General features: G+C 42.0%; 3 protein-coding genes across 3 annotated transcripts in view; 2 read left to right on the forward strand and 1 right to left on the reverse strand.

Annotated features, from left to right (window-relative positions):
- Nucleotides 1-1,398: 1,398 nt before the first annotated feature.
- On the forward strand, nucleotides 1,399-8,738 carry OSER1 (oxidative stress responsive serine rich 1). Its single transcript, XM_008158595.3, has 3 exons — nucleotides 1,399-1,475; nucleotides 4,820-4,933; nucleotides 7,637-8,738. Exons 1-3 carry the CDS (start codon nucleotides 1,399-1,401, stop codon nucleotides 8,322-8,324), a joined length of 879 nt encoding a protein of 292 aa, XP_008156817.1. The 3' UTR covers nucleotides 8,325-8,738.
- Nucleotides 8,739-14,112: 5,374 nt separating this feature from the next.
- LOC103301581 (60S ribosomal protein L32-like) lies at nucleotides 14,113-14,628 on the reverse strand. Its single transcript, XM_054724088.1, has one exon. It carries the CDS (start codon nucleotides 14,567-14,569, stop codon nucleotides 14,162-14,164), a length of 408 nt encoding a protein of 135 aa, XP_054580063.1. The 5' UTR covers nucleotides 14,570-14,628; the 3' UTR covers nucleotides 14,113-14,161.
- Nucleotides 14,629-16,879: 2,251 nt separating this feature from the next.
- The window catches only part of JPH2 (junctophilin 2), a 59,750-nt gene continuing 58,677 nt past the window's right edge, over nucleotides 16,880-17,952 (forward strand). The window contains exon 1 of the mRNA XM_054724359.1: nucleotides 16,880-17,889. Coding sequence (XP_054580334.1) covers nucleotides 17,511-17,889 — 379 coding nt within the window. The 5' untranslated portion in view covers nucleotides 16,880-17,510. The remainder of the gene's footprint in view (nucleotides 17,890-17,952) is intronic.

A 17,952-nucleotide genomic window follows, 5' to 3' on the forward strand; every position in this document is an offset into this window, starting at 1 on the left:
GTTCAATGTTTCATTCCTGAGAGAAAGTTGACTAAAATATCTTCCTCTATACGTAAATAAATAAAGGAAACAAGTAGTCTTGATTCCTTGCTTCATTGCCAATACATGGTCATATTATATCTAACATATTACAACACACTCTGACCTTTGGAATATTAGAGGTCTCACAATGCATCAAGCCCACCCCTGAGAAATGAGCAGAGAGGGAATCAGAGAATCCAGGGCTCTACAGAGAGGCACTGCTCTCTGGGAGTCCCTGAGGGGGGTGGGGGGAGGGTAAGGGGTAGCAAGCAGGTTAGGAATAAAGAAAGAAGAGGTAGAGTGAATCCTTTGCTTCCAAAATTCCCCATCTTCTGTTTTTTTGTTTGTTTTAATGTTTTTCAGATTCTCTGTGATATAGATACTAGTTGAAAAAATAACTAGTATCTTTTACCAAGTGAAAGAATAATTGGGAAACTAGATTCAAAGCATTTATTAACATACTTCAGTTATGTTTCTTGTTGCTTTGGTTGGTCCCCCGTTCCCTTTTCTTTGTTTTAAATGTAATAATCAGTGTGGGGGGAAAACTTGGTTATTTATTTTTTGGCTTTTAAAAAAATTGAACATCACTTAAATGTTTATCTATAGAACAGTAATTTCTCTTTTTTCTTTACTTCCTACCTCTTTTTTGGGGGGCTAAGTTCTTTATATTTTTTGAATTGTAAATATAATTCATTTATTTTTTATCTTTTGTAATAAAATATTCAAAACTATTAAAAAAAACAAATGAAGGTATCAACCTTATAGGTTGACTGTGAAATAATCAGTAATCATTAAACATGTTTGTAATTCTGCTTTGATATTCATATCCAGTTTGATATCTGGATATGAATATTGATATGAATAATGATATTCAGGTCAGGATTGTTTTGGAGAAATGCTGCCGTGTATCATGAAGTTATACTTAACTAGAATTTTTAGGGTTAGACTAGATAAATAGTAGCATTTTAAAGAATCAGAATGCTATTTGTTGGGCTTTTCCCTTTTATTTCTGATGCAAAAGTCATTTTGTCTATAGGTTTCTAGACCTCTACAAATGGAGAGATTTTCCCTCCTTTAAAAAAGTATATTTAAACAGATTTTAGGTGATATTGTTTCCAAAACTGTGTAATAGGATATTGATATCAGGTATTTGGGCATTTTAAATTCTATCTTAATAAATGCAAGAAATCATCTATACTGAAACTTCTTTTTAGAAATAGAAATTTGTTCCCCTCTAACAAACAGTAATAGTATCAGGAATAAAGATTTTAACAAAATATATACTTTTGAACTCACCTGTTGTCACTGTGCTCATTTTATTTTGATTTTCTTTTTTAGTATTAGCGGGAACATCATAGTAGTGTAAAAAGTTCCACAATGAAATCCGAAGCCAAGGATGGAGAGGAGGAGAGTCTACAAACTGCTTTCAAGAAATTAAGAGTGGATGCATCAGGGTAATTACATATATAATATGTTATTTGGGAATTATTCACTAGACTTAAATAGCCTTTTTCTCTACTAAAATTTCTCATTATTTGTAGAAGATATAAATGTTAATAATGTGACTCTACCAAATCTGCACAGCATTGTATTTCTTGTAAATGAAACTCTTCTGTTAAATTTTGAAAAGTTGTAGTTCATTTGTACTCCCAAGGTTCCGTGGTTTGATTTTCCTTAACTTTTGAGGAGGGCTTTTCTCCCCTCTCTTTTTAACCAAACATTATCAAGTTGTTGTCCCATTAAGGATTTTCTCGTATATCTAGGGAATCACAGTATTTTTCACTAAAAGTGAATTACCTCAAAAGAAATCTCTGCAGACATTGTCAATTTCATGGGCTATATTGCTGAGACTATCACTATGGAAACCTATTCATTAGGGTTCTGTCACAGAGATCAATAATCTTGGACCCTTTGGCCAAACTAATTAGAGCACCTACTGACCAGCTGCTGTCTGAATGTTAAAATTTTACCCTTTGCAAAATGTTCTGTGCAGTATTCTCATCCCCATTCTTTGCCCCAGGCCAGAAGAAATCTCAGATTTTTAATAGATATAAGAATTTCTTTTCTTTCATGAATGGAAACCAAACACTGGAAACTCAAGAGTAGAAAACTCCACAACAAGTAGTAATAATAATCACTAAATATTTTACTCACTATGTCCTGGACACTAGCCTAAGTACTTTATATACATTATTTAGTCCTCACTACCAACTTAGAAGATAGTTATTACTGTTATTCCAGTTTACAGACGAGCCACAGATGAATTAAGCTACTTGTTAAAGGTCACATCGGTAAGAAACCCAGACAGTTTGTCTCCAGAACCTGTGCTCTTAAACCATTCCTTTATATGGTACCTTGAAGACAACTTGAAGAAATGCATGCAAGCTTACTTTTATGTTCCAACAATAGTAGAAATTAAATAGATGTTGTTATAGCTGTCTGCTTATTGCTAACACTATTTTGGCCTACCAAATGAGATTTATACTAATAGACTGATTTATGCTAAGTATACTAATTGTGTAATAGCTGTTACAGGTGCACACATTTGCTTCCATGATACTTTAAATAAGGATCTCTTCCCAGTGTGTTTTTTCAATATCGTGGTCATTTTGCCATGAAAGTTGATTGGCACTTTATAAGCCTTTTTGGGAAATGGAAACAGAGCAGAGAAACAGTTCCAGATTGTGGTCAGAGTGTATGCCTTCATGATTTTGGGTACGAAAAAAAAATGTTTAAACAGGAAAATACTAGGAATGCTGCATATATACATGTGCACATATAAATTTCTTAGTATATACATTTTATAAATAACTCTTGATATACAGATTCTTTTCCTGGTATTTTAAGAAGTTGGGTTCTAGCTGATTTGGCTCAGTTGATAGAGTGCTGGCCTACAGACTGAAGGGTCCCAGGTTCAATTCCGGTCAAGGGCACATGCCCAGGTTGCGGGCTCCATCCCCAGTAGGGGATGTGCAGGAGGCAGCTGATCAGTGATTCTCTCTCATCATTGATGTTTCTCTCTCCCTCTCCCTTCCTCTCTGAAATCAATAAAAATACATAAAAAAAAGAAGTTGGAACATAAAATTAAGCTGTTTCAGTACTCTTAAAAATTACTTGAACGGCCCTAGCCGGTTTGGCTCAGTGGATAGAGTGTCGGCCTGAGGACTGAAGGGTCCCAGGTTCGATTCCGGTCAAAGGCATGTACCTTGGTTGCAGGCACATCCCCAGTAGGGGGTGTGCTGGAGGCAGCTGATCGATGTTTCTCTCTCATCGATGTTTCTCACTCTCTATCCCTCTCCCTTCCTCTCTGTAAATGGTCAATATATTTTTTTAAAAATTACTTGAACGTTAAAAAACCTTTCAAAATATCTGTATAATATATGACCAAATATATATTAGTAGCATGTGATCTGCTTTGAGTACAATTATAGAAAGAGAAATAGTAATGAAGAGCAGTTGAGAAAACTGAACAAATAAGAGTAGAAGGGGTGAGTCATTACCATGAGTAAGCAGAATAAGACTTGTATAATGTATCCTACATCTCTAGTTGTTTCATATTGTTGCTGACTTACAAATGGGACATCTGAGGTACTGACTCATAAACTAATCAAGCCTTGCCTGGAATTTAGCATGATCCTGTTAAGCAGGTTTTGATTTCTAATGGTATTTGTCTTATCAAGATAAATCTCTATATATTTATTATAAAACAACATAATCCTTTTTATCTGACTATAAAATAATACATGCTTATTATAAACAAGTTCACAAAAATAAAAAAGGAAGTAAACATCACATTTCACCATAATCACTGTTAATATATAGACTATATGTAACACCATATACTTTTTGTACACAGTTGAGATCATTATGTATAGGTGCTTATCCATGCTGTTTCCTCTTAATATTATAAGCATTCTCTTATGTTATTAAAAGGTCTTTATACACTTAATTTTTAATACATTTCTAATATTCCATTGCATAGATCTGCCATAATTCATATAATGGAGTATTTTCTGTTTATTAGACATTTAAGTTATTCCCAGTTACTTTTTATTTTTAATTATATTTCAGTGGATATCTTTTTATTTTACTTTAGTAGGTTTTATATTTCTAAAGGGTTTTTATCAGTACCACAACATGTGAGGTAGGAGCCCTGTGTGTGTGTGTGTATGTGTGTGTGTGTGTGTGTGTGTGTGTTGAAAAGGTCTGAAAGGATTCATACTCAAATGTTAATGTTACTAATCTCCAGGTTGTGAGATTATAGATAATTGTTTTTTCTCTCTTTTAAATTTTTTCATCTTCTTTGCTGGAAACCCATATTACTTGTGTAATTTCAAACTGCCAAGATTTAACTCAGTAAATATTTCAAGTTTATTAGTTGTAAAAATTAGAATATTTTTCTAAAAGTTGTATAATATTTGAAAATGTGTTCATTTTCAAGTTAGATTGAGTCTCCTAAAGCTTTTGCTCCTAAACTTAATTTCCAGCTCTGGTTGCACACATAAAATAAGTGGTCAGTGTCATTAGCATTCTCCCTGGACATAAGGCCTGATCTGCCCCAGATAAACAGCCTAAAGTCTATTTTTATCCTGGTGCTGGCTATACTTAAGAATCATTCTTTGGCTTGTGATTTTGCAACAGTGGGCTTTTTAGGGATCCTCTAAATTTGGTCCCAAAGGAAAATTTGCACTAAAAGCTGAATAATTTTTGAGAAACTCAAACTAGAAAGAAAACGAGTTTCGTTTGGGTTGGTGAAAGCATTAAGTTCTGTAGCTGTAAATTTTGTTATTTTCTTCAGGTTCATAGCATCTCTGTCTGTTGGAGAAGGCCCAAGTGTCAGAGCATCAGTCAGAACAGCAGCAGATGATATCAAACCTAAAACCACATGTGCATCTAAAGACAGTTGGCATGGGTAAGAGCTGCCTCTTGCAGATGATTTTTTACTCAATACCTTAAAATATTACTGGATTTTCTGTCCCATGTATCCAGAAATGGTATGTATGATACGGAACCCAAGACTCAATGTGTATAGAAGACCCATTCTTCCCAATTATGGATGTGCTGAGATTTGCTGTATATTCTGGTGCATAGTCAACTTCTATAAACTTAGTTTCCAGCTCTATGTTTGTTTGAGAAGAATGAGTTTTCTCTAATCATTCTTGAGTTCCATATATGTCCATTAAACTAAGCTTTTAATTATTATTTAAAATAGTGTTATTTGAATTTTTTAAATAATTTTTTTGTCAGCTTGACCTATCAATTATTGAGAAGTATGTTGAAATCTCATCTATGGGAATCCATTTGTCTCGTTGCCCCTTAAGCTCTATATTTTTGCTTTATGTATTCTGAGGCTATTTTGTAGGTTCATACGGCCTACATTCATTACAGTTTAGAATGTTTTCTTTGTGATGAATTGAGACATCATATAGAGACATTCTTAATCCCTCATAATGGCTTTTGTCTTAAAGTCTATTTTGTCTGGAATTAATATAGCTAATATAGTTGTCTTTTAGTTAGTATTTGCCTAGTGTATCTTTTTCTAGTATTTTCAATCATTCTGTGTTTTAAAATTTTAGGTGTGTCTCACAAATACATATGACTTCTTTTATTTAATCTGATAATTTTTAACTGCTTAAACTCATTTACATAGATTTTACTTTATGCTATCAGTTGTCTTTTTTTTTCTTCCCCTTTTCTCATCTTTAAAAAAATTGTTTGAAATGGGTTTGTTTTTCCCCCTACTATTTTTCCTTCTATTGGTTTGGAGATTGTAGTGCTTAGCCATGAAATTTTACCATACATGCTTAACAAAGACAAAAGTTAGTATTTTAACCATTTTTCTTAAAACCCATTTACTCTGATCTGACTTCCATGGTCTAGTTGCCCAATATTTTAGTTCTATCACTTTTTAGACTTACAAATTAGGTTTTATTTAACTTCATTATTACTTAAATAGACAGTATTTATTTAGATTTATCTCATTTAAACTTTGTTTGCTCTTACCATTCTTGCATCTCACACCTTCCATAGAATCACCTTTTTCTTCCTAAAGTACTTTCTTCTGAGGTTCCTTTAGTGAAGGTCTTACTGGCAAATAGGGCCTCTGTGTTATAGAACTCCATATAGAATAAATTTAATGGTGCCTCTGGAGTTGTATAACATCATGTTCTATTGGTAAATATATTTTGCTTTGATTTATCTGAAAATGGCTTTATTTAATTCTTGTTCTTTGAAGATATACCTGAGTTGATATATACCTAAAATCATAGTTCTAGATTGATAGTTATTTTCTCTTAGTACTTGTCTTCTGGCTTCCATGTTGACATTGAAAAACCTTCTTTTCATCTAATTCAGTGGTTCTCAACCTTTGTAATGCCGCGACCTTTTAATACAGTTCCTCATGTTATGGTGACCCCCAACCATAAAATTATTTTCGTTGCTACTTCATAACTGTAATTTTGCTACTGTTATGAATCGTAATGTAAATATCTGTGTTTTCCGATGGTCTTAGGCAACCCTGCTAGCGGTTCTCAACCTGTGGGTTGAGAACCACTGCTGTAGAGCCTAAGACCATCGGAAAACACAGATATTTACATCATGTAAATATTATGTAGGTACTTACATAAGTGAGAAAACTCCTGCCCTACCTGCCTGATGTGGGCTATCTTGGCTGGTGGACACACTTTATGTTCTGCTGCTGAGAGTCTCAGGATGAAATGACTAGACTTGTGGGATGGCTGGGTTGGGGGCAATGCCAGGGTCAGTTTTACTTTCTGCCCTAGTGGTACTCAGATTCTAGTATGTCTTTCTCTCTTCCATAGAGAGCCTGGCACAGGCCAGACACTCAAACTGAGATTCTGCTTCTCAGTGCCCAGTGATTGCTGACAGCAGAGCCCCAACATGTAAATAGTAGCAGCATGGACCCTTAAGCAGAGGTGTGGCATGTCTGATGTCTTTTGGCCAGGAAGGCAGGCGCGGGGAGTGATGGGGAGAATGGGCAAAGGGGGACACCTCAGCCTGGTCTCTGTGGCTCTCGGTGCTGGCCCACGGGCTGTAATTTGCTGGCCCCAGTTATAAATAATTTAGATATATCTTCTAGTTTAGTATTTCGTTCCCTAACTGTATGTATTCTGCTTAGCCCATCTGTTTAGTTTATTTTCAAATATAAAGTTTATTTCTTAAAATTCTATTTGGTTCTGTTTTCAAACTTGCTTGACAGTTTTGTCTCCTTTTTGCTTTGCTCAGTTATTTTGTTTATTAAATATTTTTTAAAAAGTTACGTAGTTTACCTGATATGTCCCAGTATCTGAAAACTTCAGGAGTCTAAATCTGTCAGCTGTTAATCAGTGATAGAAATGAACCCTAAACCTGCTGCTCTGTTTAGAGATCATGGCATAATGGCCATTTGTAGCATTAGCCTCACATTGATACTGAAGCTGCTGAATTCAGGGCATAGAAACATTTAGTTTTTACACCCTACAGTTGTCAATGCAGGATGCTTCTCCAAACCCGTTGGGTCACAGGTTCCTGAGCCAAGGGTGGGGACAGGGTGGGTGTTCTGCACCTCCCTTGGGAGATCTGTATCCCAACATCTTGTACATTTTTTTTCTCTTAGCTCTACAAGGAAATCTTCACGAGGAGCAATGAGAACCCAACGTCGTCGACGGTCTAAGTCTCCTGTCCTTCATCCCCCAAAGTTTATACATTGCAGTACAATAGCATCATCTTCCAGCAGCCAGCTCAAGCACAAAGGCCAGACTGACTCTTCTGATGGCAGCAGTGGGCTGGGAATTTCAACCCCTAAAGACTTCAATGCAGGAGAATGCTCTACTTCTCTCGATACTATTCACACAGGGGCAGTTGTTGAGCCTTTGAGAACTTCGGTTCCAAGGCTGCCGTCAGAGAGTAAGAAGGAAGACTCCTCTGACGCTACTCAAGTCTCCCAAGCAAGTCTCAAGGCCAATGATCTCGCTGACTTTCAATCTGTTTCCAAGCTAAACCAGGGCCAGCCATGTGCATGCCTAGGCAAGGAGTGCCAGTGTAAGAGGTGGCATGATATGGAGGTGTATTCCTTTTCAGGCTTGCAGAATGTCCCTCCCTTAGCCCCAGAACGAAGATCCACGCTTGAGGACTACTCTCAGTCACTTCACACCAGAACTCTGTCTGGCTCCCCGCGCTCCTGTTCTGAGCAAGCTCGAGTCTATGTGGATGATGTGACCATTGAGGACCTGTCAGGCTACATGGAATATTACTTGTATATTCCCAAGAAAATGTCCCACATGGCAGAAATGATGTACACCTGATAGCAAGAACCAACTAATATGCTTTAAACCAATGAAGGGCTGTCAGAGAGATGTAGTTAATGGCAGACCTGGCAGCCACTTTGTGTGAGAAGACACCTCCTGCTCACTGTGCTTGCAATAAAAACTTTACTTGGCATCTCAGTTCATCTTCATTCTTTAAACTTACTCTCTGAGTTCTCACATATCTACAAACTGATCAAAGAAAAAGCCCTTTCACTTAGTTATGTTCCTGGGGGATGAAGAAACTACAATTACGTGACTGGTAGCAGTGGGTATATGGTAAAAGCATTTTTCAAATCTGTGAAAGATTTTGTGGCCAAGGAAATGAAATGTGGTTTTGTAATTGGACTGAACATTTGTTATGCAGTAGTTGCCAGCTCAGAATATTAGAACTTCTATGACTGATTTAAGCCATTTCTGATTTAATGTAAAATTTATTGTCTTTACAGGTTTCTTATTATTAAGCCAGAGATCCAGAGTTTAGATTTAATATGAATAAACTAGCTGGCCTGCCCTGTGTTGTTTGAGAGAATCATTAGCCATCACTAAGCAAACCCTGCTGGTGGTGGTCATCCTGAGGCATATTACATGACGTCTCTCATGGAAGAAGCAGTTTGGAGTGGGCTGCTTAAGTTGGAGCGAGGGAATGTGATATTTGAAACTAGTATGTGTCTTCTCTATCACATTTTAATGTATATGGCATGTTTCAGTCACTTGTAATATAGATCTCATACTTGTTTCAAATGCTTTGGATGGATATTATCTCTTTGCTCTGCCTTCCTATTCCAGGAACCTCTAAGAGAATTTTATACATGCGTATCCTGTGTTTTTGGCCAGTCATCCCGAAATGCCTTCTAAAGTTTGGTAAAAAACACCACCACCACCAAAAAAAAAAAAAAAAAAAACACAAAAAAAAACCTGTCCTCAATTTTAGCTGGAGGATGAATCCCTATCTTTTTTACATAGTTCCAAAGTGAATTTTACATATGCCACCTAACTTTTAATTCAGACCATCCTAAGCATGCCCATTGATTATAGTGAAAATTTGTCTAGCCATTTTAACACCATGTTAACAAAAAGTTTGTTTTATGTAGATTACAAAGTAAGATTTACTCTTTACTAAAACATCCCACTGCAGGGTTGATTCATGACAGTGGAGTCTGGGCTTACAAATAGGTGGAGTTCTACTTGGGAGAAGTGGGGAGGGTATTTACTGGAAAAGCCCTGAACTTAAGTAGTGAGAGACCCCAGGCCAGTTGCTAGTTACTAGTTTAGTGTGGATTGAGTAGTACCTGAAGGCTGTGGATCAAGCAAGGCAGCAGAATGCCTTCCATCACAGCACTAGGGACTGGGACTGTAACGTACTGGTCTCATAATGCTAGCAGAAGGTGCACTGTTTATACAGCTGAGGCAGCAGTTCTGGAACTTTCAGGTCTCAAGATTCTTGTGCTTACAAATTGAGGATCCCAAAGAGCTTTTGCTTATGTGGGTTATATTTATCATCTATACTAATAAAAGGGTAATATGCTAATTAGACTGGGTCGACTGACCATCTTCTGGAGGCCTGACTGCCTTCCGGACAAAGCCATCGTGGTAGGGGCCGAGGCGGCGGCAGTTAGGGGCGATCAGGCCAGCAAGGGAGGGCAGTTGGAGGCAACCAGACTGGCAGGGGAGGGCAGTTAGGGCCAATCAGGCAGGCAGGGGAGAGCAGTTGGAGGCAATCAGGCTGGCAGGGGAGCAGTTAGGGTTGATCAGGCATGTAGGCGGAGGTGGTTAGGGGCAATCAGGCAGAGAGGTTAGGGGTGATCAGGCTGGCAGGCAGAGGGGTTAGGGTCAATCAGGCAGGCAGGCAGAGTGGTGAGTGGTTAGGAGCTAGCAGTCCCAGATTGCAAGGGGGAAGTCCGACTGCCAATTTAGGCCCGATCCCAGAGATCGGGCCTAAACTGGCAGTCGGACATCCCCCAAAGGATCCCCATTTGGAGAGGGTGCAGGCTGGGCTGAGGGACCCCCCCCCCCCATGCATGAATTTCATGCACTGGGCCTCTAGTTGACCGTATTAGAAACTAAAACTTAAGAAATTTTAAATATATATTACTTTAAAGATAGTCGATAAATCCATTTATGCTCATATAAATAATACTAGAGGCCTAGTGCACGAAGTTCATGCACGGGTAGAGTCCCTAGCAGCTGCCGACCAGGGCATCCCCCAGCCAGCAGCTGCTGGCCATGGCCTTCCTTTGTTCTGCACCGCCCCTTGGTTGTCAGCACACATCATAGCAAGCAATCGAACTCCCAGTTGGTCGAACTCCCGAGGAGACACTTTGCATATTAGGCTTTTATATATATAGATTCTAAATTGGAAAATAACTTGTCCAAAATAAAAAGTATTTAGTGAGGAGAGTTGCATTGTTTTACATTTTTGCAAATCCCTGTAATGTTTGGCTTAATTGAACACGGCTAGACTCTCATATCTGCTTTTGCATTTAGTCTCTTGTGACAGTGCCTGTCACATGACCTGGAAAACTACACCTGTGAGACAAAGAGTTTGAAAAAATAGTTAATTTTACATATGTCACCTGACTTTTAATGAAAATAGCTTTGGCCTTGCAGATCCTCTGAAAGAGTAGATTCCCAGACCACACTTGGAGAACCACTAATCTAGGCCACTAGAGCTGATTGGACCCACCACCCACCCTCAGCTCTACAACTCTTGTTTTCACCTTTCTTACTGGAGAGTAATGGAGCAAATGGGCTTAACATGTTACTTGAATTCAGATGGTTCCCAAGTCCCTAAATCCTTTTTGGTTTGTTTTTCAAACCAGTCGTCTGGTTATTTGCTTAGTTCTGTATATTAACAAAAATCAGCAGAGAATGAAGAACGGTGCATATTCCTTTCAGACAAAGTTGTTATGAAGAGGAGGTGTCAGGATGAAAAAGAAAGTTCCAATGTTTGAGTAACCTGTTGAAGAAATCCAAACGTGAATGGAAGCTTAGGCATTCCAGATTTGCAGGAATGAGTTTTAAGTATTTACATCTCAGTATCTTCCTCAAAACATGAATCTTAAAAATTACTCTGTTCAGACCTATTTGGGCCAACATTAATATGCATCCCTCATTGGGACATTTGTTTGACCTTTGGTGAGTGCCACTTAGAAAACTCATCCTTCTTTGATATGTCTTGGGAAATGGATACAGATTGTGGATTGAGGAATTAAAACTCTGATGTTGAGAAGAGGAGCATCCTGACCTGTGCATTAATAATTACTCATTGAATATTCATTCACTTTAACACATTTACCAAGAGTCTACAAAACACCAGAAACACTATACTAGAATAGAACAATAAGAAGAACATAGCCTTGTCCTTAGAGAAAGTGCTGTGGAGAGAGAAGGATTGGGGGATAATCAGGGCTGGGCAGGGGGAAGGGCTGATATTTTATTTGGGGTGATCAGATAAGCCTCTGATAAGGTGACATTTGAGCTGAGACCTGAAGAAGTGAGGGAGCGAGCCATGTGAGTGTTTAGGGGAAGAGCATTCCTGGCAGGAGGAACAGAATATCTGTCTTGAAGCAGGTGAGGTCACAGAGGTAGAGGGCAGGGGCAGTTCATGGAGGATCTTGTAGAAGGATCTTAAAGGCTTGGACTCAGGAGGAGATAAGGAACCATTTGGGTTTGGAGAAGAGACATCAGACATGGCCTTTTTAAAAAAAACAACAAAAAACTTTTTTATTGATTTCAGAGAGGGAGAGAGAGAGAAACATCAATGATGATGGACGCCCTGCACTGGGGATCAAGCCCACAACCCTGGCATATGCCCTGACTGGGAATCGAACTGTGACCTGGTTCATAGGTCGATGCTCAACCACTGAGCCATGCTGGCTGGGCTTTTTTAAAATTATTACTATTGATTTCAGAGAGGAAGGGAAAGGGAGAGAGAAATAGAAACATCAAATCATTTATGGACTGCCTCCTGCACGCCCCACATTAGGGATTGAGCCGCAAAGACCTGGCCTTTTAAAAGAGCACTGGCTGCTGTCTGTGGACTAGGGGAAGCAGGGGAAGGAAACAAGGAGGGCAGTTAGGAGGCTATTGCAGTAAATCAGGCAGTAGTTTCCAGTGGCTTGGGCACTTGGCAGTACAGGAGAGGTGTTCTGAAATCACTTTGAAGGTAGCGCGGAAGGGATTTGCTAATGGATATCAGGTGTGAGAGACAGATTGGAATTAAGGGTGATTCCAATGGTTTTAATAATCTGGAGAGCAGGTCTAGGAGAAGAAATTGGGAATCTGATTTCATTAAGTCTCAGATGCTTATGTAGACATCATGTGGAGCTGTTGAATTGGTGGTTGGATATATGACTGAAGATAGGAGAGCGGTTCAGGCTGGAGATACAGTTAGGATGCTTCTATTTAAACTATGAGACTGAAGGGTGATCACCTTGGAAGCAAATGTAGATAATCAGTTCAAAGACCAAGCTCTGGGACATTCTCAGGGTATAGAGGGCAGGGGAATGAGGAGGAACCAGCAAAAAACTGAGTAGTAGCAGCAGGAGCAGAACCAAGAGAGGAGTTCTAGAGGTCAAATAAAAAAAGCATTTTAAGAAGGGAGCTGTCAGCTGCCAAATGCTAAGAAGAAAGAGAGATTAGGGGAACCTACTATGTGCAGGCAAGGACATACAAAGATGAGCCAAAGTGCCAGGCACAGAGTAGGTGTTCATGCATTGTTTTGGAATGAAGATAATCCTTGTTTCAAAACACCTCCCAGTTTGGGGGAGGAGCCAGCATGGGAAGTTACCTAACCAGCCAGGAGCCTTGTCTGGGGAGATGAGGCTTCTTCAGCTGAGTCTTCAGCGCTGAGAACTCAGGTGGGTTTCCATGTGCAGTCCTCTCTGTTCTGGATTTCCAGTTCCCTTCTCTCCAGGCTCCCCAGGAAGCAGTCACGCTTAAGTTGAGAAGGAAACATAGGACACAAGTGACTACCCCACCTGACAAAGAGCCGTGGAGCAAGGAAAGACCTGGGGAAAAGAGGAATGAGATAGATACTTTTTAAAACAGTTTAAATTCCCTCCAAGTTTTAGTAAATTCCATTTGGTGGAAAGAACTTGGTTTTCCTAAGGAAAATCTGTTTTAATGCACCTCTGGCCACAAGAGGTCTCCCTTTCCCTGAGCCGCATTGGTTTAAGGGCAGGGCCAAAAAGTGATGGTGGGATCAAGAAGCTCAACCTGGTCCCGGTAAGGCCAGCAGCAAATTTGGCAAAGAATTTACTTAAACTTTTAAGAAGTCAAAGTGTCCCTTTAACAGTAACATAGTTTATCAGTTTAAAAAATGAAAAACCACAGGGTAATGTTGGGTAAACACATATTGGTAAGAGTAAGGAGTACTTCAATGTCAAAGTAAGTAATATTTAGGGAGTGATCGCTTCCCGCTTTGGTGACTATTTTATTAAGCATAATAGTTTGAAAAGTAACATCAGGTGAAGATAATATTAATAATAGATAACATTTATTAGTTGTGTAGTGTGTTCTAGGCCTTTTTTTAAACAGTATTAAGTCATACAATCTTCACCCAGCCATATAAGGTAGATACTGCTAGCCTTAATATTAATAACCCTTTGAGAAAGGTACTTTTACAGATGAAGAATTTGCGGCTTCGAGACATTAACAGTTGGTTCAAGGTCACACAGCTTGGGATTTGAACAGATATCTAACTCCACAATTATTTACCCTATGTGCTAGATAGGACAAGGGTCTCAAGGTCTGGGCCATTCTCTTTTTTTTAATTGCCAGATGGCAGAATTTTATGGTTTTATTAACACAAATACAATGTGCACACAATCTGTCTATTCATTTTCTTCGCTGCGCAGCCTGGCATTGGGATTGGTGACTCTGATGGCCAGCTGGGCTGCTCTTTCCACAGTGGCTTTGCGGTTCTTTGGGGAGACGCTGTGAGCATTATCAGCACAGTACGATTTGTTGCACATCAGCAGCACTTCAAGCTCCTTGACATTATGGACCAGAAACTTCCGAAAGCCACTGGGAAGCATGTGCTTTGTTTTCTTGTTGCTCCCATAACCAATGTTGGGCATCAAGGTCTGGCCCTTGAACCTTCTACGCACCCTGATGTCAATGCCTCTGGGTTTCCGCCAGTTCCGCTTAATTTTGACGTATCGGTCTGACTGGTGTCGGTTGAACTCCTTGGTCCTCTTTTTGACAATCTTGGGTTTCACGAGGGGTCTGAGGGCAGCCATGGTGCCGAGTAGGAGACGGCTGCCACCTCCGTAGGCAGCGCCGAGGAAGAGAGCTGGGCCATTCTTAATAAATGTTATTTCTTGCTTAATGTTAAAATGTAGCACAGTATTTTGCAGATGTAACAGTAAACAGGATGAGCTGACAAGAACTCAAGGGGATGAAAGTAGCCAACTGCAAATAAAAAAATAAAAAAACAACACGAAAGTAACCAAATAGTGTATCTCAGCGATGACTAACCCTCCCTTCCAGGAGACAGAGCTTTGGTTATAAATCCCCCGTCTTCTTTACTTGCTGAAAGTAAATAAAACTACCTCGGGACAACCATGTCTCATTTTTTAATAAAGTACCCCAAGTGTTGAACCCCTTGAGTTTGGTAACATACATAGCCTATGTTAAGTCAGTAAATTCATGAACACTGGTATGTAAATTAAGAAACAGTTTCTTAATTTGACAACATTACAGCGGTAACGAGGAATGAGAGTCAGATTTGTCTGATCTTTTAAAAAGAATGTAACTGTCCTGGCCTCCCCCCAGGACAATTGAATTCAGTTGGTTGGGGGTGGGGTGGGGTGGGGGGTCTGGAATCCGTGTTTTTAAGTTCTATGGTGACTGTTATGTGCACAGGCCCTTGGTAGGGAACCACTGTAGGGAGCCGCACGGGTGAACAGTGGCTAAATTTATGCAGGTGAACAGTCCCCTAGGACACAGCAGCCAGGCAGCCTTAGAACAGGATTAGGGTGATTTGCTCAGCATTTAACTACAAAGGGCTTCCAGTTTGAGATGTCCTTTCCCCTCCCCTTGAGAGCCGAGCTAGAAGGAAACGTGGGATTCTCCAGGGACTTAGGTGAGAAGTGGCAAAAGCAGAACTCTCTGTGGACAGCATTGAGGTGTTGTTCTTAGTGAAGTGTGCACGCAGGCTGTCAGTCAACCTGGCGGGGTGGTGAGACAAAACCCAGATGACACATACAGTCTTTATCTACTGCTATTTGCTGTCAGCTTGGCAAACAGCCAGTGACAGTGCGCGCAGAGGCTGGGCGTTTCTACTTGGGGGTGAAATGTGGACACAGAAGGGGCCCTTCGAGGCAGGGGGCTGTGAATGATGACGGAGCCAAGTCTTAAGAACTAGGAATCAGCTGGGAGGAAGGGAGAAAACATTTTCTATCCGTTTCTGAAATGAACAAAACTTCTGCAGTGATTTTAAGTGGCCTAAGTCATCCTGCAATTTGGGTATGATAAGTTTGAAATCAGATAATCGTGTCATGTTCTCAGGGACCTCCTGTACTTGCTTTCTTAATGGTTTCTATCCTCCCCTCCCCCATCTCTCTTACTCTTCTCTCTCTCTCTCTCTCTCTCTCTCTCTCTCTCTCTCTCTCCTCCTCCCCCCCCACACCCCCTCACACACACAGAGCTTCCTGTTCTTGGTGGTTCCCACCTTCCTCGGAGTTACTCTATGCTCCTGTTAACCCTGGGCTCAGTTGGGATTTCCAGTCATTAGCCCCGGCCACAGCTTCACGTCATGGAGATTTATGTGTCCCTTTCCCTGGAGCTTGGGAACCTGACCTGCCCCAGGAACTTTATGAAGTCCGGCTTCACCGGCTCTTAGGACACCAGAGCAGAAGAGCTTGGAAAGAGAATTAAAAACAACAACAAAAATCATGATCCTTGAGTGTTTCTGAGATGAACTCCTTCCAACACAACTGGCAACTCTGTGTCTCAGAGATGGAGGACAGACAGACTCCTCGCCCTTCAGAGGAGGTATTTACCCTGCAGGAGAGAGAAAGGGGGTGATCTGAGCCTTTGCACACGGTTCCTCCCGGGGGGTCTCAGAGTTCCTGGGTGGAGGGAATTCGGGGCTGTGCATGAGCTCTGGACTCAGACCTGCTGCATCTCCAGACTCCGCTTCTAGACCCTCACTTCTCTGCGCTCAAAAGCATCTGTGAAACCAGGCCCCATTCCTTTCTCTGTAGTCACTGGATTCCTTTTTTGGGGTTGGCAGTGGTGCCTTAGCCCCGGGACCTGTGAGGGCATGTGAGTGGCGGTGGGGCTGAGATTTGCTCTGGGGGGTGCTACGTGTGCCAGCACAGGGCGTTCTGCTAGTCTCCCTCCCCTCCCTTCCCAGTTCCTCCGCCCGCTCCCTCCCACAGACTCAGGGAACCTGGGGTGGAAGAGGCTCTTACCCAGGGGAAGAGGAAGAGCCATCAGAGCGCCCCAGCTGCCTACACTTTGTTCTCAGCTTCCCTTCCTCATCCCTCCAACCACTCCCAGGGTCTGAGGCACCAGCCCAGTCTGAAACACCCCTCCCACTTTGAAGGAGGCTGGGCTGGCCAGGGGGTTATTTTGGGAGCAGCTTCTGAGATCCAATGGCCTTGTTAGGGCAACACTGACCTTTCTGTCCCGGGAGGAGGGCAGGATTGGACAGGGGCGGGGCAGCCTCCAGGAGAGCGACAGCCCCGCACACCCACACCCACGGGTGGAGGAGAAGGGGCCAGCCGGCTGCAGGAATTCAGCCTGGGGGCTGGGACTGTCACGGAGGGGAATTTCCCCTCTTTGAGACGGACTGGGGACCCCGCCACCCCACGCTTTCCCTGGGCTTCTTAAAGGGATCACCGCGCTTTTCCTTGGACTCCATGGAAGCCAGACTGGGGATGCTCTGTGGAGGGTTTGAATCTCTCCTTCCTGCTTCCCTCCCAACGGGCAGCCTTCCTCTGGCTGGCTGAGAGGGGCCTCCCAGGCATGGCCCTGACCGGCCGGCCCAGTGCTGACTTGGCTCCTGGGCTCACTCAGCCTCTGGTGGCACCTGGCTTTCCCCCTGCCGGGGTGCGGCGGTGGTGAGTGGGGGGGGTCCCAGGCCCTGAGCAAGCTTGGAGCGTGCCGCTGGCACCCCCATCGCCCCCGACCCCCAAGCTGGAGGACAGTCAGGTTGTCGGGGGCTATGATGAGATGAGTGGGGGCCGCTTTGACTTTGACGATGGCGGGGCGTACTGCGGGGGCTGGGAGAACGGGAAGGCCCACGGGCACGGGCTGTGCACCGGCCCCAAGGGCCAGGGCGAATACTCGGGCTCCTGGAACTTTGGCTTTGAAGTGGCGGGCGTCTACACCTGGCCCAGCGGCAACACCTTCGAGGGATACTGGAGCCAGGGCAAACGGCACGGGCTGGGCATAGAGACCAAGGGACGCTGGCTCTACAAGGGCGAGTGGACACACGGCTTCAAGGGCCGCTATGGAACCCGGCAGAGCAGCAGCAGCGGAGCCAAGTACGAGGGCACTTGGAACAACGGCCTGCAGGACGGCTACGGCACGGAGACCTATGCAGACGGAGGTGAGCCCAGCGGGGTGGGCCCAGGCCCTGAGGAGGTGGACGTGGGGGAGCACGGGTGGAGGC

The sequence above is a fragment of the Eptesicus fuscus genome, chromosome 12 (assembly GCF_027574615.1).
Source record: "Eptesicus fuscus isolate TK198812 chromosome 12, DD_ASM_mEF_20220401, whole genome shotgun sequence".
Classification (NCBI taxonomy): domain Eukaryota; kingdom Metazoa; phylum Chordata; class Mammalia; order Chiroptera; family Vespertilionidae; genus Eptesicus; species Eptesicus fuscus.

Bases quoted from the DNA above. Each gene is read 5' to 3' on its own strand.
- OSER1 (XM_008158595.3), top strand. From the start codon at position 1,399: ATGAAATCCGAAGCCAAGGATGGAGAGGAGGAGAGTCTACAAACTGCT. The intron at 1,476-4,819 runs GTAATTACATAT...TATTTTCTTCAG, and splicing joins TTAAGAGTGGATGCATCAGG to GTTCATAGCATCTCTGTCTG. The intron at 4,934-7,636 runs GTAAGAGCTGCC...TTTTTCTCTTAG, and splicing joins TCTAAAGACAGTTGGCATGG to CTCTACAAGGAAATCTTCAC.
- LOC103301581 (XM_054724088.1), bottom strand. From the start codon at position 14,569: ATGGCTGCCCTCAGACCCCTCGTGAAACCCAAGATTGTCAAAAAGAGG.